This window comes from Panicum virgatum, chromosome 1K, assembly GCF_016808335.1.
Source record: "Panicum virgatum strain AP13 chromosome 1K, P.virgatum_v5, whole genome shotgun sequence".
Lineage (NCBI taxonomy): Eukaryota > Viridiplantae > Streptophyta > Magnoliopsida > Poales > Poaceae > Panicum > Panicum virgatum.
Window position 1 is genome coordinate 48,800,762 of NC_053136.1, and position 20,202 is coordinate 48,820,963.

At 47.8% G+C, this 20,202-nt stretch overlaps 3 protein-coding genes across 4 annotated transcripts; 1 reads left to right on the forward strand and 2 right to left on the reverse strand.

Moving 5' to 3' along the window:
- Positions 1-968: 968 nt before the first annotated feature.
- On the reverse strand, positions 969-7,062 carry LOC120650124 (3-hydroxy-3-methylglutaryl-coenzyme A reductase 1-like). The gene is made up of 4 exons (XM_039927148.1): positions 6,009-7,062; positions 2,794-2,975; positions 1,775-2,121; positions 969-1,586 (listed from the first exon to the last, which is right to left on the reverse strand). The coding sequence occupies exons 1-4, from the start codon at positions 6,863-6,865 to the stop codon at positions 1,350-1,352; spliced, it is 1,623 nt and encodes a 540-aa protein (XP_039783082.1). The 5' UTR covers positions 6,866-7,062; the 3' UTR covers positions 969-1,349.
- A 4,169-nt stretch (positions 7,063-11,231) lies between these two features.
- LOC120650133 (RNA-binding protein 24-B-like) lies at positions 11,232-15,746 on the forward strand. Of its 2 annotated transcripts, none has more exons than XM_039927157.1 (8): positions 11,232-11,714; positions 11,827-11,950; positions 12,456-12,582; positions 12,843-12,879; positions 12,983-13,223; positions 13,956-14,076; positions 14,172-14,266; positions 15,014-15,746. In XM_039927157.1, the coding sequence occupies exons 1-6, from the start codon at positions 11,457-11,459 to the stop codon at positions 14,045-14,047; spliced, it is 879 nt and encodes a 292-aa protein (XP_039783091.1). In that variant the 5' UTR covers positions 11,232-11,456; the 3' UTR covers positions 14,048-14,076; positions 14,172-14,266; positions 15,014-15,746. The 2 variants fall into 2 exon arrangements, with proteins under 2 accessions (XP_039783091.1, XP_039783092.1); XM_039927158.1 differs by having other exon boundaries at positions 11,241-11,714; positions 13,959-14,076.
- On the reverse strand, positions 15,738-18,346 carry LOC120650141 (diacylglycerol O-acyltransferase 2D-like). Its single transcript, XM_039927168.1, has 9 exons — positions 18,001-18,346; positions 17,860-17,934; positions 17,682-17,767; positions 17,407-17,513; positions 17,103-17,258; positions 16,879-16,965; positions 16,562-16,659; positions 16,341-16,428; positions 15,738-16,209 (listed from the first exon to the last, which is right to left on the reverse strand). Exons 1-9 carry the CDS (start codon positions 18,198-18,200, stop codon positions 16,108-16,110), a joined length of 999 nt encoding a protein of 332 aa, XP_039783102.1. The 5' UTR covers positions 18,201-18,346; the 3' UTR covers positions 15,738-16,107.
- Positions 18,347-20,202: the final 1,856 nt, after the last annotated feature.

A 20,202-nucleotide genomic window follows, 5' to 3' on the forward strand; every position in this document is an offset into this window, starting at 1 on the left:
CCGGGGACGTCGCGTCGAATCTTTGATGATGCCGCCATGGGCCGGGGGCCAGCGCGGAGGGGGACGCGAAGGCGGGCCGCGCGGCCACGTGACGGTGCCGGTCGGGACAGACAGCAGAGCGGTCGCTCGCGCCCCGTCGCGTCGAGGGACGGCTGTTTTTCCTTGCCGCCGCCGCCGCTCGGCCGCGGCGCGGAGGCCCCCCCGAGAGTCCTCGAGGAGGCTCCAATAGCATCTGAAGATAGAAGAAACAAGAAAGGAAACTGAGCAGAGCAGGGGCCGGCTTCTTTGTTGAGCTCCTCTCCGCTGCGAGCATTTTTTTTTTGGGGGAGGGGGGGGGGGGGGGGGTGAAAGGGAATAAAAGGCCCAATTCAGGCGACATCACCACATGGGCCGTTGTGCGATTCGAACTTTGAAGGGTGACGAGCATACAGTATTATAGTTGCTTCGGGAACGGCATGAAAAATTCTGTTGCTCGCTGATAGTAGAACAGACCTGATTGAGCCTGGCTGGCTCGATTTATTCCGTCTTTCGGCGTCTTCTGCAAGTTACGTGCACTCCTGGTCACTTTACTTTTCTTTATTTTTTTGTAAAAAAAGGAGAAAAGAAGTAGAAGAATCGCTCAACTTGTTCTTTGTGCTGCTCGAGAAGGAACAAGGACAGAGGTGTGCGGAGTATATTCGTTGACAACGACAGGAGGCATCGAAATAGATAAGAATTCCTCTTGAATTCTGTGACCTGAATTCTCTTGAGCATGTAACTTGCAAATCCTTGTGCTCAAGTAACTGGAGCATGTTCGGCTTCTCACGGAAAGCAACTAAGCAAAGCAAGTGCCTCGCAAGTGGCAACAGACGGCACTTCTGATTCGATCATCCGAACCTGAACTCCAGGAGCGTGCCCTCGACAGGTGCAGAGCACCCGTTTCAGGAAACCAGCGTCTGGAAGCAAAACTGCAGACATCGAACAGAGAATTTGCGCCAATTCTCACACTATATATAACATAATTGGCAAATTACTATTCTGCACAAAAGAGAAAAGAGTATTAATCTGATCTTCTGCTATCCAAAGGAAACAGAAAAAGAACTAGATGTTTGAACGGTTACAAACAGAAGTTACAGTCAGAAGCTGCATAATCTGTTAGGTGTTCTCTAACAGGGCAGTCGAACAGGTTGCGCTTGTTGTTAGGACCTGCTCGCTTATCAGCAGCTCAGCACTCTGTACAATCAGTCTGACTTCTGACTTCTGACTTGTCTGATTTGCCTACGATCTGACTCGGGCAATTGCTGTCTGAACATGTCATTTGGAGCCTTGGAGGATCCAACAGAGCTGCTATATATGCTCAAGAAGCAGCACTAGCAAGTAGCAACATCTTTACTTGATCGGTTGTACTTCAAGTGGCTGTTGACAAGTTGGCCGGCAGCAAGGGCCGCCAGGAGAGAGAGCTCACCAGCGAGCACGCTGCCAGCGACAATGGTAGCCAGAAGCTTAGCATTTGCCCCAGGCGAGTCGCAGTTCGGACCCCTGACACCGAGCAGGTTCAGACAAGAGGCCTGTGAGGCAAGACAAGTGCCACCTCCAATAGTACCTACCTGAGAAAAATATGAACCGTATTAACACGGAAAGGTTACTAAGACAGGCTATTAATACAAAATACAGCACCTAAACGAACCTCAATGGAAGGATCATTCGGTTGGTGATTTCATAATTCTAGTGGAACTGTATACTAGTGATAGACTATGCTATAATCTTAAACAGAGAACACATTAAATCATAGTACCTCAATGGAAGGCATGGTCACAGATATGTGAAGGTCGTCTCCATCATTCACTGCCTCCAACATGGTTATGCATTGTGAGCTTTCAACATTTTGTGCAGGATCCTGCCCCGTAGCAATGAATAGGGCAGTTACGATATTGCTAGCATGGGCATTGAAACCTCCAAGAGCTCCAGCTACAGCTGATCCAGCAAGATTTTTTATAATGTTAAGCTCGACGAGTTTTTGCACAGTGGTCTTAAGAACACTCTGCACAACCCCTCCTTTGATTGTAGCCTCACAAACAACAGATTTCCCACGACCTTCTATCCAGTTTACTGCTGTAGGTTTCTTGTCTGAACAGTAATTACCTGATGTTTAACAAAAAACGTAAAGGTGGATACCATGACAGGGGGGAAATACTGATAAGCTCATGATAATTGCAACAGTTTTGCTCCATGTCAGATGGAAACCAGAACTCAGTACCTCACTAGTTTTTTTACTATAAGTAAAGCAGTTTGCCTTTTACACTTGAGCTTTAGGGAGTGGATAGAAAAATATAGATAGCAACATGAAAATCCTAGATTCAGCACAGTCTGGTACAGAAACACACTTTCCTCAGGTTAAGGTTGCACACTTGCACTGAATAAGACAAAGTGGCATAATAACTAAAGGTGCTCAGCCTCAGAACAAGTTCGCTCCGAGGCAGATGCATACTAATAAATTCACTACCGCCTCGTGAGCAGAGCAGTTTGTTCTAAACTTGAGCTCTAGAGAGGGGACTGCAAATTGAAAACTTATCAAACAATCTGGTGCCCAAACGCACTTCCCTTAGGTAACATGACACTTTCCCAGAACCGACAAAAAAGATGTATTTTCCATCCATCGATGAAACATTTCCATCACCAATTCATGCTTAACATTACTAGTAAGGAGTTCAAACTGACATTGTGTTTACTTGTGTAATAAATCATATGCTAGCTTTATTGAAACAGTGCAAAACTAGCTTTTCTTTGTCATATAAAAGAAGGGAAGAATCAAACCAGACAGGCTGATGAGATCCATGTCGGGGAAATCATTCTGCAGGTAGCCCAAGACATTCTCAACACCTTTTGACACCATATTCATTCCCATTGCATCTCCGGTGCTACAAGTGAACCTAATGTAAAGGTTCCTACCAGCGAGTGCACACCGAATACCCTGAAGCCTGCCAAATCTGCTAGACCTGTGGACATAAAATAATTTGGATGTCACCTCTAACTGATAAAGATGATTACCTTTTATATGAATTGTTATTGGATTTGTTAAGAAAGCAAGCACTGCAACATATAAATATTGCAAAGATGCAAACAAGCATGCACAAGTAAACAAGAAAAATAATTATCTCCTTTTTTGTTTTTTTTGAAAAACTGTCCGAGGAATGTGTCCCTCATACAACCATCCATATGATTCATGTAGAACTGAACGTCTGATATGAAAAAAGTATGATAGCATATGATAAGCTATTGATGGGGAAATCTCAACAGCTAGGTCGTTCGTCACGAACAGTCTTCTAAAGGAAGTACAAATCAGCAAATGTCACAAACAGGTCGTTCGTCATTTGCTAGACTGCTACGACCACAAATGGTATTATTAGACTAAGTTTCAAATGCACAGCTAGAATGATAAAAATGTCTGCAACCTCGAAAGATGCAAACCTACAATGCATAATTTCAGTATATACTTCAAAAGAGTGGAAAAAAATGTGTAACCTATGAGACCACATCACATACAGATTACAAACACATGCAATTTTGGATGCACAGCTAGTTCGAGTTGTTTAGGAAAATCATTGAACTTGCTACAACATAAGGATGAAAATAATCATACAATACGAATAAACATCAATTACAACCTATGCTTCAAACCAGAGGAACATGTGCCAATTTGGCAAACTTTGAAAAACTGAAGTAAAAAAAATTATATAGAGAAATGAAGGAAAATGTAATGGGTCAATAAAAGAATTGTAGCAGTGAAATACCATATTTGGCATAAAGCAATGTGAGAAAGAACATTAAAGAGTATGAGATACATTCTTAAGTCTTAACTAAAGATGCAGCAATTTAAACACTAAAACACAACATTCTTGATATGCTAATCACTAAATGTTATAGAAAGACCAGATAACCGTGAATGCTTACCCATCAAACAAATACTAATGTAGAATATGTTGATAGGATGTCTACATGGCCATAGTTTAGAAGAAAAACCGAGAAAATATCCTCCATAATTTCTCAATATTTTGAAACAACAGGGAACCACAACATAAATCAGGACCTGAGTTATATGCAGGCTAATGTAAACCAAAAATAACCTAAAGCTCCACAAGTCTGCAAAACAACAGAATCAAAAGCTTCTAGTGACAAGAACCAGCAATTAACCAGCGCTTTTGCTGTTTTGCATGACACACTACAACAGATGGCAAAGCTCATTATAACTTGCCGAAACCGACAATAATTTAGGGCTATGAAGGAAGGGAACCAGTTTCAAGGATCAAAAGCCTTTCTAAGGACATATGTCAAATTTACTACCATAACCATGTGCCGTTGAGCCCCCATGCCAATAGTTGAAACAGAATGATGGACAAACCGTTTGACATTCCCTACAGTTTCGACGAACGCAACACGACAATTCAAGGTCAACAATTAAGAATATAAATTGGCATCATTCACAAATATCCTGCGATTGGGTGAACGCAACACGATAATTCAAGGACAACAATTCAGAAAGCATAAACTGGCATCATTTGCAAGTAACCGATAACAAATCCCGGAAAATTAGGAATCATAATGATGTTGATACCATAATAGGAGGCAACTGCTGTTGCCCCAGTGCATGTTGAAATTGGAGTAAGCTAATAAGCTGTGGGCTCCCCTCCTGTCATCAACCAAATAAGAAAAGGGGCACTTCCTTTTGTGGGCAATCACCTGACCTTAAAATAATGATGCCATGCAGTTCTGACCATAAACATCACAACAATACTCAAACAGCACACAAGAAACTTAAAGATGCACCAAAAGAATATGTCGTGGCTCTGGATAGGGGCCACGGCCGGGTGGCAGAAAGCATCCGCCTAACCTCAGAGGGTGGTTACCCGGGGAGGTGCAAGCTATTCTTCAGATCTACCCATGGAGCAAGGACACAAGAACACACCAGGAGTTAGTGGTTCGGCCCGCCGGAGCGTAATACCCTACGTCCACTGCGTGTTGTATTGCTCTTGGGTTTAAGGATGAGTCTATCCTCTGCCCTCAGGTCCCTCTTTCGACCTCTGTCATCCTCTAACGGGCGTCTCCCTTTTATAGACCAAAGGGGGACGCGTACACAGGCGTTGGACCCCGACAAGTGGGCCCAACAAAGATGTATACTATACTAGACAGATTCTAATGGTGTTACAGTGTTGGAGGATCTCTTGCCGGATACGCTTCTTCGTCCTGTAGACTCTCTGACCGAGGGGGTCTTGTCCCATCGGCGAGGCGCCTGTTGAGGCAGAGTAGGTTGCGACGTAGACTATGGGTCTACCGCGTAGGAGTTATGATACTCCGTCGTCGAGCTGTCGTGTCTGGCTGGCATAGCAGACTGACGAGCGTGGCATGGGTGGTACCAGCGGCTGTACTGTGTGTCTTGGTAACGCGCGGTCAACAGTACAGCCTGGCAAAAGTCACCTCGGGCTCTCCAGCAGAGCGCACCTTCGCCTTCCGCATTGAATGCGGTAGGTGGGTGAGCCTTCCTGGGGAAGCGTCGCGGCCGCGCGCGCGTGCCGCCACCTTCGGACATGTGGCGGCTCCGGACCCCCCGGGTGGGGTGTCTGTTCTCTCCTCGCTGAGGGGTCCGGATAGTACGTGGGGGTTCGGGACCCCGTGGGGGGTCCGGGCCCCCAGCCATTTTGACCTGAGCGCTTTCTTCTCCAGGACACGTGACGACACCGGACCTGCCCCGAGCGGGAAGCGGGTTCGGTACCGTTGGTCTGGTGAGATGGAGCCGGACCGCAGGGGTCCGGCTGCTCAGCTCCTTAGGGCGTAGTTACTGATAACTACACGAGTCTTGACATGGCAAGAGGGGGTACCCAGTTCTGAGGTACCGACAGAATACTACACTTTTAACAATCACGGTATCACTACTCCAAGGCTTCATGTATAGTATATAAATAGCCAAGCAATTTCATATCCCATTTTAAGTAAGCATTAGAATCTACATGCAACTACTGGAGAAGGACGCATACCTATTGAAGAAAGAAGCCAAAGTCTCAAAATTGGCAGCTGCCTCCACGAACGACTTGAGCTCCGCGGCCCTCTTGGCGGACGGCAGCTTGACGACGGGCGCGCGGGACATGGCATCCCGGAGCAGCACGCTCACGGCGCCCCCGGACGCGGCGATGGCCCTGCACCCGCGGTTGACGCTGGCGACGAGACATCCCTCGGTGGTGGCCAAGGGGACGTGGTACTGGCGCCCATCCAGGAGCAGCGGGCCGGCGACCCCCACCGGTACCTGCACGTAGCCGACGGGCATCTCGCAGCATTGCCCCAGGATGGCCTGGTAGTCCATCCCGTCGAACGGGAGCCCCTCGACGCCCCGCCCCGTGACCCGCCGGAGCGCCTCCCGCCGCAGCCTGGCCGCGCGGCGGCAGTCCCCGAGGCTCGACTCCAGGTGGTGCGACGGCAGCGCCCCGGACACCACAGTCGCGACGATCTCCTCGTCGTCCCCGCCCTCCACGCCGGCATGCATTGCCGCAGGCGCGTCGGCGTCGGCGGCGCGAGCCCGGCGCGGGGAGCCGGCGCCCTCGTCGTCGCTGGCGGGGGCCTTGGGGTGCCCGGAGCCGGAGGGGGCGCCGAAGAGGCTGAGGAGGTAGACGACGGAGGCGAGCTGGCACAGCACGGTGGCGAACTCGCGGCCGCCGAGCGGGAAGCCGAGCGGGCGGCTCCTGTCGCTGCAGAGGCGGAGCAGGTCGCAGGAGGAGAGCACGAGCGAGATCATCGCCAGGCCGTTGGTGATCCGCAACACGGGGACGGGCAGCGAGCCCCCCGCCGCGAGCGCCCTCCGCGCCGCCGCGATGCGGCCTCCGACCCGTCGCGCGTCCATCCGCCGCTCTGTCGGCCTGGCGAGCTTATCCGGCCACCGGCGCCGCGGTGGTCACTGGTCGGAGGGAGAGGGAGGGGCGCCGGGGGGGGGTTACGAGTGCGAGCCGGGGGAGGGTCGCGTCGCGTGCGATCTTGTTGTGTGCCGCGCGTGCCGCTGGTGGTGCGGAGCGGGAGGGCGCGCGCGGTCGGCTGGGGATCGGACGGCCGCGGGGTTGTGGCCCTCTGGTGTGCATGGAACGCGCAGCGCAGCGGCGGGCGGGAGGGGGGGTTGTTTCGGCGCGGCCGCGCGGGGGTGCTCAGATGTTCGGCGTGACGGGGAACGAGAGGAGCGGACAGGGGGAGGGGGGCGGGCACGGGGCCTGCGCCGCCGCCCCGGGGTGCCCGGCTGTTTCCTTTCTTTGGTCATGTTTGGTATCACATCACAATTTCAAAAAAAAATAAATATCCGCATAGAGTACTAAATGAAATCTATTTGCAAAATTTTTTCAAAGATAAGTGTAATTTTTCGAGACGAATCTAATGACTCAAGTTCCGTCTTAATTAGCTACAGTGATGCTACAGTGGCCGCGCTCAATTATTCACTGATCGTACAGTCAAAGGTCTCATTAGCTAAAGCAATTGCTACAGTACTATAGTTGTGAAAGTAATTTTGGAATTAGATTTTATTTAATACTCTTAATTGATGGTCAAAATACTAAAAAGTTTTCATCAAAACTTTTTCACGGGTAAACCAAACACGCCTTTCCTCGCAAGCAGAGGGCGGGGCGGGTGCTCGAGGGGAAGTTTGGTCAGACTTGTCGTTTCGGCCTCGCCTTCATGGCCATTTGTTGCTGACTTGCTGTTGGGGCCCCCGGTCGTCGCGCGTGACGCAAGACGCATGACTGTTCTCTGCGTAGCTATAATATTCTGTGGCTGGTATACAGATATACAGATACAGAGGATCCGTTTCATTTTGATGTTATATACGGAATATAATTGTGGTGGCAACTTTCTTTTTTTTTCCCTGAAACAAATTACGTTATGAGTAGCTTGCCTGCCCTCTCACCGCCCGAGTTGGGTCTGTCCTGGTGCTGCAAACCACAGCCGGGTGGTGAAAGGCACCCGTCCTAGCCCAGAGGGTGTGTACTCGGGGGTTAGCTAGTCCTAGTTCGATCTCGCTCAAGAACACGATGAACACCAATGATTTAGAGTGGTTCGGGCCGCCGGAGCGTAATACCCTACGTCCACTATGAGTTGTATTGCCTTGCCTCGAGAGAGTCTGCGAGTGCCTGAGCGAGCCTGTGTGTGTTCTTCTTTCTGTACAGCGAGCGCTTCTCTTTTATATCTCAAGGGAGGCGCGTACAAGCTGCTGGGACCCCGACAAGTGGGTCCAGTGTTGTAGTATAAAATAACGTACTGTTCATACATTATGGCGTCGCAGGCAAAAGAGATCTTTCTCCGGATATCTTTGCCTGCTCCTGGAGTCCCCCGTTCAGCATGTCCAGACGCTGTCTTGTCGAAACAGCGCCAGGTGTAGCCAGCGGCGTCGCCAGCCACGTAGCTGAGCGGGTCGTGTAGCTTGCGGGGTAGGTGGCATGATGAAAAAGTGTCGTGCCGTCGTATCCAATTAATGCGGCAGACGGGCTCTGCGCGGGTGCGGCTGCACTGTGTATCTTGGTAATACGCGATACACAGTGGGCCTGACCAAGGCTGCCCCGCGTGCTGTGGTGGCAGAGCACGCCTCAACCACCAGCATTGAATGCGGTAGGCGGACGAGTCTTCCAGCAGAAGGTTCGCACTCGAACTCGTGCCTCCGGGACACGTGGCGACTCCGGACCCACACGCAGTATGGGAGGTCCGGATGGACGCAGGAGGTCCCGGACCCCCCTGGGGGTCCGAGGCCTCGGCTGTCAGCTCGGAGCTTCCTTTCCTTAGGGACACATGGCGTTTCCGAACCTATCCCCAAGCAGGGAACGGGTCCGGGGCCGTTGGTCTGGTGAGGAAAGGGCCTGACCCGTGGGGCCTGGCTGCTCCGTTCTTTGCGCGTAGTTACGGATAACTACGCGGGTCCTGCCTTGCTGCAGTAGAAGTGGGTATCCTACTACAGAGTGCCGACAGGATCCCAGTGGGCTTATTTACTGAAAATCTCTCCGGATCCTGCTTGTAGGCTTCGACCCGACCACTAGCTTGCTGGCAGCACCGTTCGACAATACTCCCTGCTACTTCATGAGTTCATGGTTCTTCCATCACGTTCCATGTATAACTGGTCCCATTTTCCTGCTCAAAATGATCGACACCTCAATCTGCTAATGGTGTGAGAACCGCACCATACCCAAACCAAATTGTTTCTTTTTCTACTCACCAATCAAATCTCACCTGACCAAACTACATATCTCAAAAACCAAATCAAACCGATGTAGCGGTCTTTTTGAACCAAAACCAAACTGAACCGTAAACATTAGCTGGTTTCTACCGGAGAAATGATCGTGGTGCTGGTTGCTGCTCCTCGGTTCTCTCATTCTATTTCCTGGTATAACATCACGTTCCTCAAGAACCTGCGGGACACTCCTCCGCGAGTGGACCAGGACCAGCCCAGCTACAACCCCATCGTCCCTCTCACCACCGACACGTCGAACTGCTTCCGGGACCACACCACCACGTGACTCGTCTGCGATGGCCTGTGGAGGTTCTTACAACAGAGCACCGCGTGAGTTCTGACCTTCAGCTCGCTAAAGCCCAGTAAAGCCCAGACCAAACCGATCTAAACCAAATTTTCTAGCAAACCAAACCCAACCGAACTATTTAAAAAATCTCCCCATTTCCCACCAAACTAATAGCATACCAAGTGAAGCACAAACCGTTGGAACTGGTTCCACCCCAGACCATTAGCAGGTTGATCGACACCGCTAACGCCACACTCCTCCCTTCCGGTGACAATTGGCTTACACTACATAGGTCATGTTTAGTTCCTAAAAAAATTTCTACAGTACCCGTCACATTGAATATTCAGACACATGTATGGAGCACTAAATGCAGTTGAAAAAAAATAACTAATTACCTAGTCTAACTGATTAGCACGAGATAAATCTTTTAAGCTTAATTAATCTATAATTAGACATTATTTATCAAGTAACAACGAAAATGTGCTACAGTATCAAAACCAACAACTTTTCACCAACTAAATAGGGCCTAGTTGTCTTGTCGTAGCATCGTCACACACATTTAATGTTGGGTTATCATTATCGTTGGTTTGATATAGCTGGTAAGTTCACTCCTTGAAAGCAAGCAATGGAGACTCCTCACTTCGTAACAGGCGCAAAACAAATGACCAAATTTCATTTGCATGGTCTCTGGTTACAAATATAGGTAGGATAATCTACTTTAATTTAACTCATCAATATATGAAGAGGTATATGTCTGCCAGCTTCTTATTTAAAGATATTTTCATAGTAGTATATCTAAAAAATTAAGTGAGAGTAGTAATACTAAAAAAATGTAGTATTTTTTATGATATGGCTAGCTAATAAGTAAAGAGGAGAGAAAAGGGAAAAATTTACGAAACCACCTAGATACGGTTTTAATTTCTAAGTCTTGATGAGCCATGAAATTAAATGTCATCTAGCATATGAAATAACAAAATGAAATAATGTATCGATGAGTTCTAATGATGATCTCATTACTATTTTGCTGACGTGCACTCTTGAAAAAGAATAATATAAAATCTTCCATTAGGATTGGCATTATGTAAGGCGCGATGTAACCTAAACCTTGCCCCAAAATATCTCTCTCGCATTAGTATTAATGGGCAATCAATATGTAATTGCCTTCATCATTTCATAGTAGAACTAACACCATAAAAAAGAGAAGTGCAGAATTATAGCTCGAATGATCTAGTTTGCCTCGCCATGCTAAACAAAGCTTTGGCTGAAAAATGCAAAAGCATCCTAAATTGGCTCTCTTGCATTTAATTGTTCCAAACAACTGCTATCACGAATACTTCGACTTTATTCGAAAAAAGCGTAGATTTCCTAGCACATTCTATACCATATTATTTCCATACCCTTCAAGACATTGCGATGAATCCATCAATAATCCTTGCACGTGCATACACACTCAGTACATGTCTACGTAATTGATTGAGATAAACACTAACTGATGACGCACACTTCTTACCTGCCCACTGTGATTCAAATTTTGGCCTTCTGAAACTACCACAACACCGCGCACCCACTCCATTTCGCAACAACCACGCGATCCGTTTGAAAGATCACGTCGTCGTCGTCGCCGTCGCCGTTCCGCGAAAAATAATGCCGCCCCGGGTCCCGGCAGCCGAAATGTGCTGGGTTCCCGTAGCACAAGCAGACCAGCGCGCCAGCGGAACGCGAAAACCCGGGCCCCAGTCGCAATCCTCCCTTTCCCCTCGCCGCCGCCTCCGCCCTCCGCCCTCCGCCTTTTCGTTCCCACACATCCCACCCGCCGATTCACTCCGCTCGCGCCTTCCACCCCGCGCCCCCAATCCCCTCGCGCCGCAGGGAGGAGGAGGAGGCGGGGGTCGCGGCGGCGAAGGTTCCATCCGGTTCCTCTCTCCCCAGGCCTGCCGATCCGTGTTCACGATGGCTCTGCAGCAGCAGCAGCAGCACGCGGGGTCGGCGTCCGGGTCGGCGTCGGCGTCGAGCTCCAGCTCGGGGCTGCACCCGCTCGCGTCGCCCTCGTCCTTCGCGGACACCACCCACACCAAGGTCTTCGTCGGCGGGCTCGCCTGGGAGACCAACAGCGACAGGCTCCGCCACTTCTACGAGCGCTGCGGGGACATCCTCGAGGCCGTCGTCATCACCGACCGCCACTCCGGCCGCTCCAAGGGCTACGGATTCGTCGGTGCCTTGATTCCACTCCTTTGCGCTGCTAATTTTCGCCTCTGGGTGTTGATTTTTGCTGGTATCGTGGGTAGCTGTGTTTTGATATTTTGCTCACCCTTCTCCGCAGGTGACGTTCCGTGAACCCGAGTCGGCGAGGAAGGCCTGCGAGGACCCCACGCCGGTGATCGACGGCAGGCGGGCCAATTGTAACCTGGCGTCGCTTGGTCGAGCCCAGCATCCCGTGCCCTTTGGTACTCTTCTACTCGCTACTGCTTTGCACTTTGCTTGTTTTTTGCGAGCACATTTCGAAGTTACTTTACCAGACAGTATTGCTTGCCGACAAGTTGAACACACTGCCGTTATCTATGAACTGAGTTGATTAGCTGCACCCCCTTAATTTCTTACTGTGGAGTTCAACTGTCCATTTTAAGCAACATAAGTATGTAAGGGAAAGAGCTAAGCCTTCTCACCTTGTCTAATGTCATCGCATTACAGATCAAGCAGAAAGCAGTACCGAGCAGGCATTCATGTTAGCACAAGTACCCACATGTCACTTGTGACTTATGCCTGTGGACTGTGGTGTTCATGTATTTTGTCACTACTTACTAGTTATGACATGCTTATTCTCCGAGGCATATCAAGAGTACAATTATTTCCTTGTAGTTGCGTATTAATCAATTCACAGAGTTGCTCTTCTGGAGGTGACTTTATGTATTTCAACTTTGGTAATGACAGTCTGCAATATTTTTTTTATAGGGCGGCCAAGATCAGCTGGGTCCTACTTTGGTGTCTCGGTTCCAAGGGGCTTTTATCTAGGGGGTTATGGCCAGCACCGACCGCTTCCACTTGGGTACTGCCAAGGATTCCCAGTTCCCCAGTACAGGTAAGATATTTTATATCACATGACTCAACGCTCATTAAGCTTCCCAATGTAACATTCATTGTAACTAAATGTTGAAATATCTTGCACTTACTTTTGGATGGTAATGTATGATATACAGTGTTATTTACTTAGCTTCTGCATATGGTATCTCCCATTTGAAATGATGAAATGATCTCATCTGTCTATGTCCATAGAACACAATATGACTGTTTGAAAGCCAATAGAAGTGCATTCAGTTTTCCGTTTTCTTCCTTTTGCAGTTACACTTCATATGGGGCCGAATACATCTATCCACAGGTTGAAGTGTGAAAAATTACCAGCTTTTGACACTCTTGTGCAGCATAAGAGAGCCCACAAACCATTGCCTGTTCTGACACATGTTCTCTCATTCTCCATGTAGGGTACATTGAACCCATACGCCGGTCAGCAAAATATTCCGATATACGGAGTCTCAGCTGCAGCAAATGCATCCAACCAACCATTTAGCCAATTGGGTCCATCCATTTCTGGTGGGGGCAGTGGTTATTTGTCAGTTCAGGGTTACAACATGCCTGGAAATCAATATGTGCAGCTCACTGGATCGAACTTCAGCAATGCATCACCAACTGCTCGGCCTTCCATTCAGACTCCCTTTTTAGTAGGTAATGTGCTCTTCTTAATCTTGTGCTGCAGTACAGGAGGCTTTGTGTCTTAGAAAATATGATATGCTTGGCACCTTTTAAAAAAGCATGTGCTATCTGTGTGCATCCTTGATAGTTTTAAGTTTATGTGCAACATCACATGCTCATCCTAGACATATTTCATATTAGCTAGATTGCAGTTTTATTCGGACCAAGAAAATAGCTTTACTTGTCCACATTCTATCATTTTATGGTCAGATACCTTTTCTAAAAAATATTTATTTTATGGCTGTTCTACAAATTCTTTGTTTGACTAATTACATGACAAATAGGGTTGTTAGGTCTTTTCTAAACAATTTCTTAACATGCTTCTTTGCTTTCAATCTTTCTGGACCATATAGTTACTTGAAAAATAAGGTTGCATGTCTTAACAGTTTTCAAGCTAAATTCATAAGGTCCAGAAAGGCCCAGAATGCTTGGTACAGGAAGATCATTGTGGTTTCATTGCATCCCTAGGGTGTAAAATTGGTTCTTTCCCCTCCGACTTAAGATTTCCTGTACCTGTAGTGCCTGTTTATTCAATTGGAGCAAGTCATGACTTGATAGCTATATTTATTCAGCATTTAAAATACCCATATATTCTCTTACACCAAAATCATGCTAACGTAAACAAAGCTGAATATGTTTCTTAACATTTTCGGGTTTTCTATTTTCTCTGTTTGTGAATAATCCTGCATTAATTGTCTTTTGCAGCAGCACCTATTCCCGCACACCCACATCTAATCATTCCAGCCCACTCTCCTCAGTTTACACAAGCTAGTGTTTCTGATCAAAGAGCAAGCTGAACTGTGCACCCAAACATTTGTACCTTGAGGTTTGCTTTATCTGCATTTTATCATCTTCTTTACTCTTTTTTTAGGTCATCTTTTTTTTCGACAACAATTGAGACTTCTTTTTGGTTCCTGGCAGGTACCCTTAGATTGCAGCAGGACTAAAAAGAGCAGTGTTGCCCTACTCGCAGCATATGCTCTTACCTGGCAAGAAATCATCCTTGCATTCATAAGGTACAACCTTGTCTGGTTTCCTGTCCTTACTCCTTAGTGGCACACACATGGATTCGAAATAGGCCATAGGGTCCCCTGTTGTGATTTACCATAGGGTACCATACATAGTTTTTTTTTTTGCATGTCTTTCCTTGTCTGCTCATTGCTGTACTCCGTAATCTGCTGAAATCGCGGACTAAGTCTTGTTTAGTATCTGTTTGTTCCGTTTTCAATGAAAAGTTGGATGGAACTCCCGCAAAAGGATAGGAAGAAATGTTCTTACTAGCTACAAAATTTAGACGCAAGATGCTTATGCAAATCGATTTAAAAAGAAAACCCATTTGTTATATCCTTTTTTAAGAAAAAATGAGGTTATATCCCACTTCCATTATCATGATTATTTATGGAAATAAGAAAAAGTCCATTTAACTCAGCTAAGATGAGGAAAAGGAACTAGAGTTCAATAATGCTACCGATCTCTTCTAGCTCCTGATTTTAGATACAGTCCATCCATCGTGTATAATTTATCTACCGAGAACTATATTAATTATTCCCCAGAGATCTGTGGAGCTAGTTGAAGCTTAGAAAAATCAGTTTGTTTATGTGAATCTGTTGCCACAAGAATGGAAACTCTTTGCATCAGGACTACAGATCTTTCACAGTGATTTGTGCCTTTTTATTTGTTGTCAATTGCCATTCTGTTTTGAGACACTTATTTCCTGCAATTGACTACTGCTGATTCATGTTTGTGATGAAAAAAACATGCAGGTTGTCGTTATCATGGTCAACAGATGTACCTGGAAATCATGAGGTTGTCCCTATGGGTGGGGGCAAATGGTCCAAGAGCGAGGGCTGCTCTTGCAGTTTCGCTCGGTTTACATCCTATGTAGAAATGTGTCCGTGATCGTGATGGAGCATGAAACGACGGATGCAGCCATGTTGATCCTGTATCTGACGTCTCATGGTCATGGAGATATAGCATATGCTGGAATGGAGTCCAGCATCTGTAAGATGGATTAATCCATTGGGAATTAGCCATCATGGCCTTCATATGACTATTCATCTGAGACATCAAGTTTGTGTGTCCCAAGTCACCACGCACTTGCCCAAGTGTATCCAGTCCTGTATCAGTCTGCAGTCATCGTCGACTCATCGTGTTGTCTTCATTCACCAGCCTTTGGAGCTAACTCTGGAGGACCTAGCTGTGGTGCTTTCCTGAGAGCTTCCTCCGCTTCGTCACTCGTCTGTACCAAATTTCTAGTGTTGTATGTCCCAGGTCAGGTGTGGTTTAGTTATGTACTGCTCTCTGCTCTGTGCTGGGTGGTGCCGAGTGTAGAGCCCTCTTCCAAAATAAAATCACCGGATGAGAATCCCATGATGTTAGCGGAACTAATGCGTGCTACACTGTTAATGTGCGCCAGTGTTTTGTGGAACACTCCTGTTCTTTTTGGACCAAGCAGTGGTAATATAATGCAACAGGGTCCGTGAAAGGTGTGCGAAATGAAATATGTACAGGTTATTCAGGTCTTTTGTCAACATGCCATTACCAAAACTATAATTTTCTCTTCACATGCAGACTTCGAGGTTTAATGAACCTGATACTGCTACTAAGTTTTTCTGTTAGTAAACAGATGCAAACCAATGCGTATCTTTGCATCCAAGTCTCATGAGGCATTCCACGAGAGCACCAAAATACCACACAGCATCCTAGCTAAGCTGCTGTTGCAAACTTGTACATTTGGTGCTACTGAACTCTGATGAGGGATCTTCGGTTGAAAACATTATAGCTCAAATGCTACGAGGAATTGAAAAATGGGCCTTAAACCAAGCTCGTAAGAACTTTTGGTTGGAACATCGTGTCATCATAGAACTCTTAACTGGAGATCGGGGTATCCAGTTCTGGTCTTGTATTTCTCAAATAGCTCCTGCATCGCAACGACAAATTGCTTGTGGACTTCATTTATCTGTTAACACCAGAACAAAATGCACTTTAGAACACCTTTGCTAATTGTATCAGTAAATTCTCCACATCTAAATTGTATATAGCATATCCTGAAAAGTTTTCCTACTTAGATTGCTCCGAAGGTTCCTTTACCTCATCAGGGGTAGGGTGAGGGTTCTTTACAACCTCAATTGGCCTTCCAACAACCACATGCATTGGTGTAGCAAAAGGGATGGGAGTTCTGCATTAGATTGCGCATTAGACTCTTTAAAACTCTTGAGTACCAGAATGGCGATTAAACAGAAAATCTATTACAGTTACATAAATCAAATATGCAGAGCAAACACAAAGAGAGTTGTAATGCAGAGAGTTACCCCAATTTGCCCCAGAAGATGATTGGAGAAAATTTGATTGCTCTGGCAATCTTGACAATTAACTTGCCACCTGGTCTCCACCATTTGTATACGTAACTCTGTCCCAACAACAGGAAATTGAATCAAGGACATAAATTGAAGCTCTGAATTTACTGGAAGGTATGAAGAATATGAAATGGCCATTTAGGGTTAACATTGACAAGCCACTCTTAGTTTGTTAAGAGTTATTTTTTCCTTAGTTGCTTGCTTGGGTGATGTTTAAGTGTAAATATATTACAATAATACTGTATATCGCAAGCTAAAAGAAATGATGTTACCTGCCCGAAAGCAAAAACAGGGACTACAGGGCTACCCATCTCGATAGCTATCTTAACAAAACCTTTTCTTGATTTAAGAAAAGCAACCTGCCAATTGCAAGGATAATTCATTATTCAGTTAATATGTTACCTTATCATTCAGCACTAAGTGGTGCAGCACAAATTACCAGAATAAAAAATAGAATGCAAATACTAATAAAAATACAAGAGGATACAAAGCAAACCTCTGAATCGTGATCCATATGAAGTATTTCCTGCACACCTCCGGGCACTATAATACAGCTATAACCAGCTCCAAGGTAGGAGTAGAAACTCTTCCTTGATGCAGGAGCCAACCCCAACCATGTCCATATTTGCCTTAGGAATGGGGTATAGAACACCTAAAGCCAACCAAACTACCGGGTGAGAACAGAGCTACAATCCGATCACCAAGCGATGGAATTCAGGTCTTTCGAAGAAAAGTGATTGAATTCAGAAAGATATTGATAATGTACTTCTTGCAAGCTAATATTGATGGGAATCTCTCACCGCACTGCTTGCAAGAATCTTCGTCTTTGGTAGCGGCATGAATCCAACAAGGTCCCCGAGGATCCCGACAGCGATGGGCAAAACAGAATGAGGCTCATAACCGAACACTGAAAACAACACAACCAGTAAACCAACAATCCAGCTGTTCTGTTAAAGACGCCCAACTTCTCTGCTCCCCCCCCCCCCCTCCCCCTCTTATACGGCTTTAGGAATCTCTACTGAAAAGGCAAGATACGAGGACTTGAACGGAAACGAAATGGTGAAGATGAGCTCACCGTAAGCTCTGCTGGGATCGAAGGCGTCGTAGTCCTCCACGTGCAAAGTGACGGGAAAATACCCAATCACGTACCTGCTTATGAACCTGCAGATGCGGCGCGCGTCCTCCGATTCAGCAATCCAGGGGGGACGGAATATACAGCAGGAAGCGAATCGGTCAATTAGAGGGGGGAGAACCTGGCGATCCTGCGGCCCAATCTGCTCCTGTCACTGACGGGCACGAACATGAAGAAGAGCTGCGTGGCCAGCACCCTGCAGCGCCAACAAAGAATGAGGAGCTAGCATCGAAGGGGGCCGCGGAGGAGGGGCGGGGCGTACAGCGCGGCGACGCGGCGCGGGAAGAGGAAGAGCGAGGCGAGGACGAGGAAGGCGTTGAAGTGGATGGCCCCGAGCCAGAGCGCGAGCGCCACCGCGGTCGGCAGCGGCGAGTAGGCCGTGCCCCGGAACACCGCAGTCCCGTCCCCCGCGCGCTCCCCCCTGGCCGCGCCGTTGGCCAGGCCATTGGTGCCCGCCCCCATCGATGCGGCGGGAGCCCCTAGGCCGGCCGGCGTCGAGTGGGCGGAGGCGACGAGCCGACGGAGAGGCGGAGGAGGGGGGCGCGTAGGTAGAGCCGCAGAGAGGGTTCTAGCGTGGTCCGCCTCCCTCGCTCGCGTCCGCGACTGCTGGCTCCGACGTGGTCCCCCGGGATTTCTTTTACCTCCAGTCTCTGCGTTGGCGGGCGGGACTCTGCTTCTCTGTCGCTTGGTGCGGCGAGCGGGCGGATCGAACGGAGCCGATCTGATCCGACCGTGCGATGCGCGCCGTTAGGCGTTAGCCGCCGGACCGAACCCAGCAGGCAGGCGGGGGGGGGGGGGGGGGGGGGGGGGGGGGGCGTGGCTCCCCGCGCGTGGCCGTCGCATCGCGTGTCGGTGTTTCCGGCATGGGCGAAACTTCTTTCTGTCGGTTTGCTGCTCGGCACCGTCGCGAGAGAGGTAGTTGGTGGTTAGTGGTTCCGGGCAGCCACGTGGACCGTATCGCACGGCCTGTGACGCGGTGACAGCGAGTAGCAGCTTCGGCGCTTCGCCTTGCAGGTTTGCCGGAGAAGGTCTTCGTGGCTGGCTGGCACGTCCGGTCTCACGGTGGACAGTGATGGAGCTCCAGTCGCGTTCTCGTGTCGGAGCTGTCCGCCGTAATGCGGGGCACGCGAGGGGGCAGCAGGGACGCTCGTGGAGCACATGGGCACCGCCCGAGCACACCCATCACTGCGGCAACGGGCACGGGCAGGCTGCAGCCCGGGTGGACTCCTCCCGTACGGTCCACCGCGGACTCGCCGGCTGGCAGTGGCAAGGACGCGTCGAGGTCTGGCGTGTCGGCTTTAACAGGACGATAGGAATTTGCGCGGGTTAAGGTATGTTTAGGGCTAGTTTGGCAGCTCGTGGGTTATTAACTCTGGGAAAATTGATCCACGGGGATTAATTTGGAGTTGGAAATCCCCCTCCACCGGAGGGCAGCGCCGGCCCCCGCTCCCGGTCGCTGTTTGGAGGCAAGAGTGTGGTCTGACGCAAGGATTAATTTGGTTCTGACGACGCGGGGCAGCCCTGTGGCATGTGGGGGCAACTGTACCACCGTCATGGCACCATGCATGCTCTTTTTTTAAAAAAAACATACCAACCAAGAATACATGACATATATTAGTAATTCTAAGTTAATAGCATCACTTTTTTACATGATTAGGACATTTGGATGACATGCTGATAAACATGAAAAATCTATCACCAAGTCATCAGGCCATCACATACATGATATTTTCTAGAAATTTATACAAATCAATCTACGAGAAATTACCAAATTTCAGCCGATACAAATGTAGAAAAACATCCGCTCAGCTGATGCTAGAGACATAAAAAGGATAGTTTGCTGTGCGTTACAAATTTAGAAGCCAGCTATCTAACCATGATAGACATAGATACAAAGCTAGTTGAGTCCCTCAAGAAGCCTCTGCTTCGTGTAATCCAGCCTCTAGTTGGTAGACATCTGCAATTAGATCAATAATAATGGAGTCACCGCTGAAAAAGGTCTAAAAAAATGATCAGATAAAGCTTGCAAGTTATATTTATATTTGTCCATGTTAAAGAACAGGAAGTCAAAGAAAGCATATATATTTTTAATCCAGAAGCTGCAAAGGTCAGCAACTCAAGTAAATACGGGTAAGTAATTTTTGTTAACAAACAAGTACTTCTATCTTTGAGTTTCAGAGCCCACGCAATAACAGGTTCTGGTTTTTGCCTTGCACAGGTGCCACTGCACCGATGCCATGCACACATGCACACATGGTCTGCAATGTCATAGGGCCATAGAATGAATATGTGATCATCTGATGGTATGTTCTGTGACATCTCTCGGCTCTGCTTGACCAAAGAGAAGGCATATTACGAGGCATCCAAACAGTGACATCTAGGCTCTGCTTGACCAAACCAGTACTCTGAACTACTCCATACTAGTTAACTGAACCATACATGATAACTGCACCATCAACTAAGA

What these genes read in the sequence shown, in the direction of transcription:
- LOC120650124 (XM_039927148.1), bottom strand. Translation starts at nt 6,865, where the DNA reads ATGGACGCGCGACGGGTCGGAGGCCGCATCGCGGCGGCGCGGAGGGCG. An exon ending in TTGGCTTCTTTCTTCAATAG is followed by an intron (nt 2,976 to 6,008) that starts GTATGCGTCCTT and finishes TTATGTCCACAG; the next exon opens with GTCTAGCAGATTTGGCAGGC. An exon ending in TGACCATGCCTTCCATTGAG is followed by an intron (nt 1,587 to 1,774) that starts GTACTATGATTT and finishes TATTTTTCTCAG; the next exon opens with GTAGGTACTATTGGAGGTGG.
- LOC120650133 (XM_039927157.1), top strand. Translation starts at nt 11,457, where the DNA reads ATGGCTCTGCAGCAGCAGCAGCAGCACGCGGGGTCGGCGTCCGGGTCG. An exon ending in CCGAATACATCTATCCACAG is followed by an intron (nt 12,880 to 12,982) that starts GTTGAAGTGTGA and finishes TTCTCCATGTAG; the next exon opens with GGTACATTGAACCCATACGC. An exon ending in TCAGACTCCCTTTTTAGTAG is followed by an intron (nt 13,224 to 13,955) that starts GTAATGTGCTCT and finishes TGTCTTTTGCAG; the next exon opens with CAGCACCTATTCCCGCACAC.
- LOC120650141 (XM_039927168.1), bottom strand. Translation starts at nt 18,200, where the DNA reads ATGGGGGCGGGCACCAATGGCCTGGCCAACGGCGCGGCCAGGGGGGAG. An exon ending in ATATGGATCACGATTCAGAG is followed by an intron (nt 16,966 to 17,102) that starts GTTTGCTTTGTA and finishes TGCAATTGGCAG; the next exon opens with GTTGCTTTTCTTAAATCAAG. An exon ending in CTGTTTTTGCTTTCGGGCAG is followed by an intron (nt 16,660 to 16,878) that starts GTAACATCATTT and finishes TTGTTGGGACAG; the next exon opens with AGTTACGTATACAAATGGTG.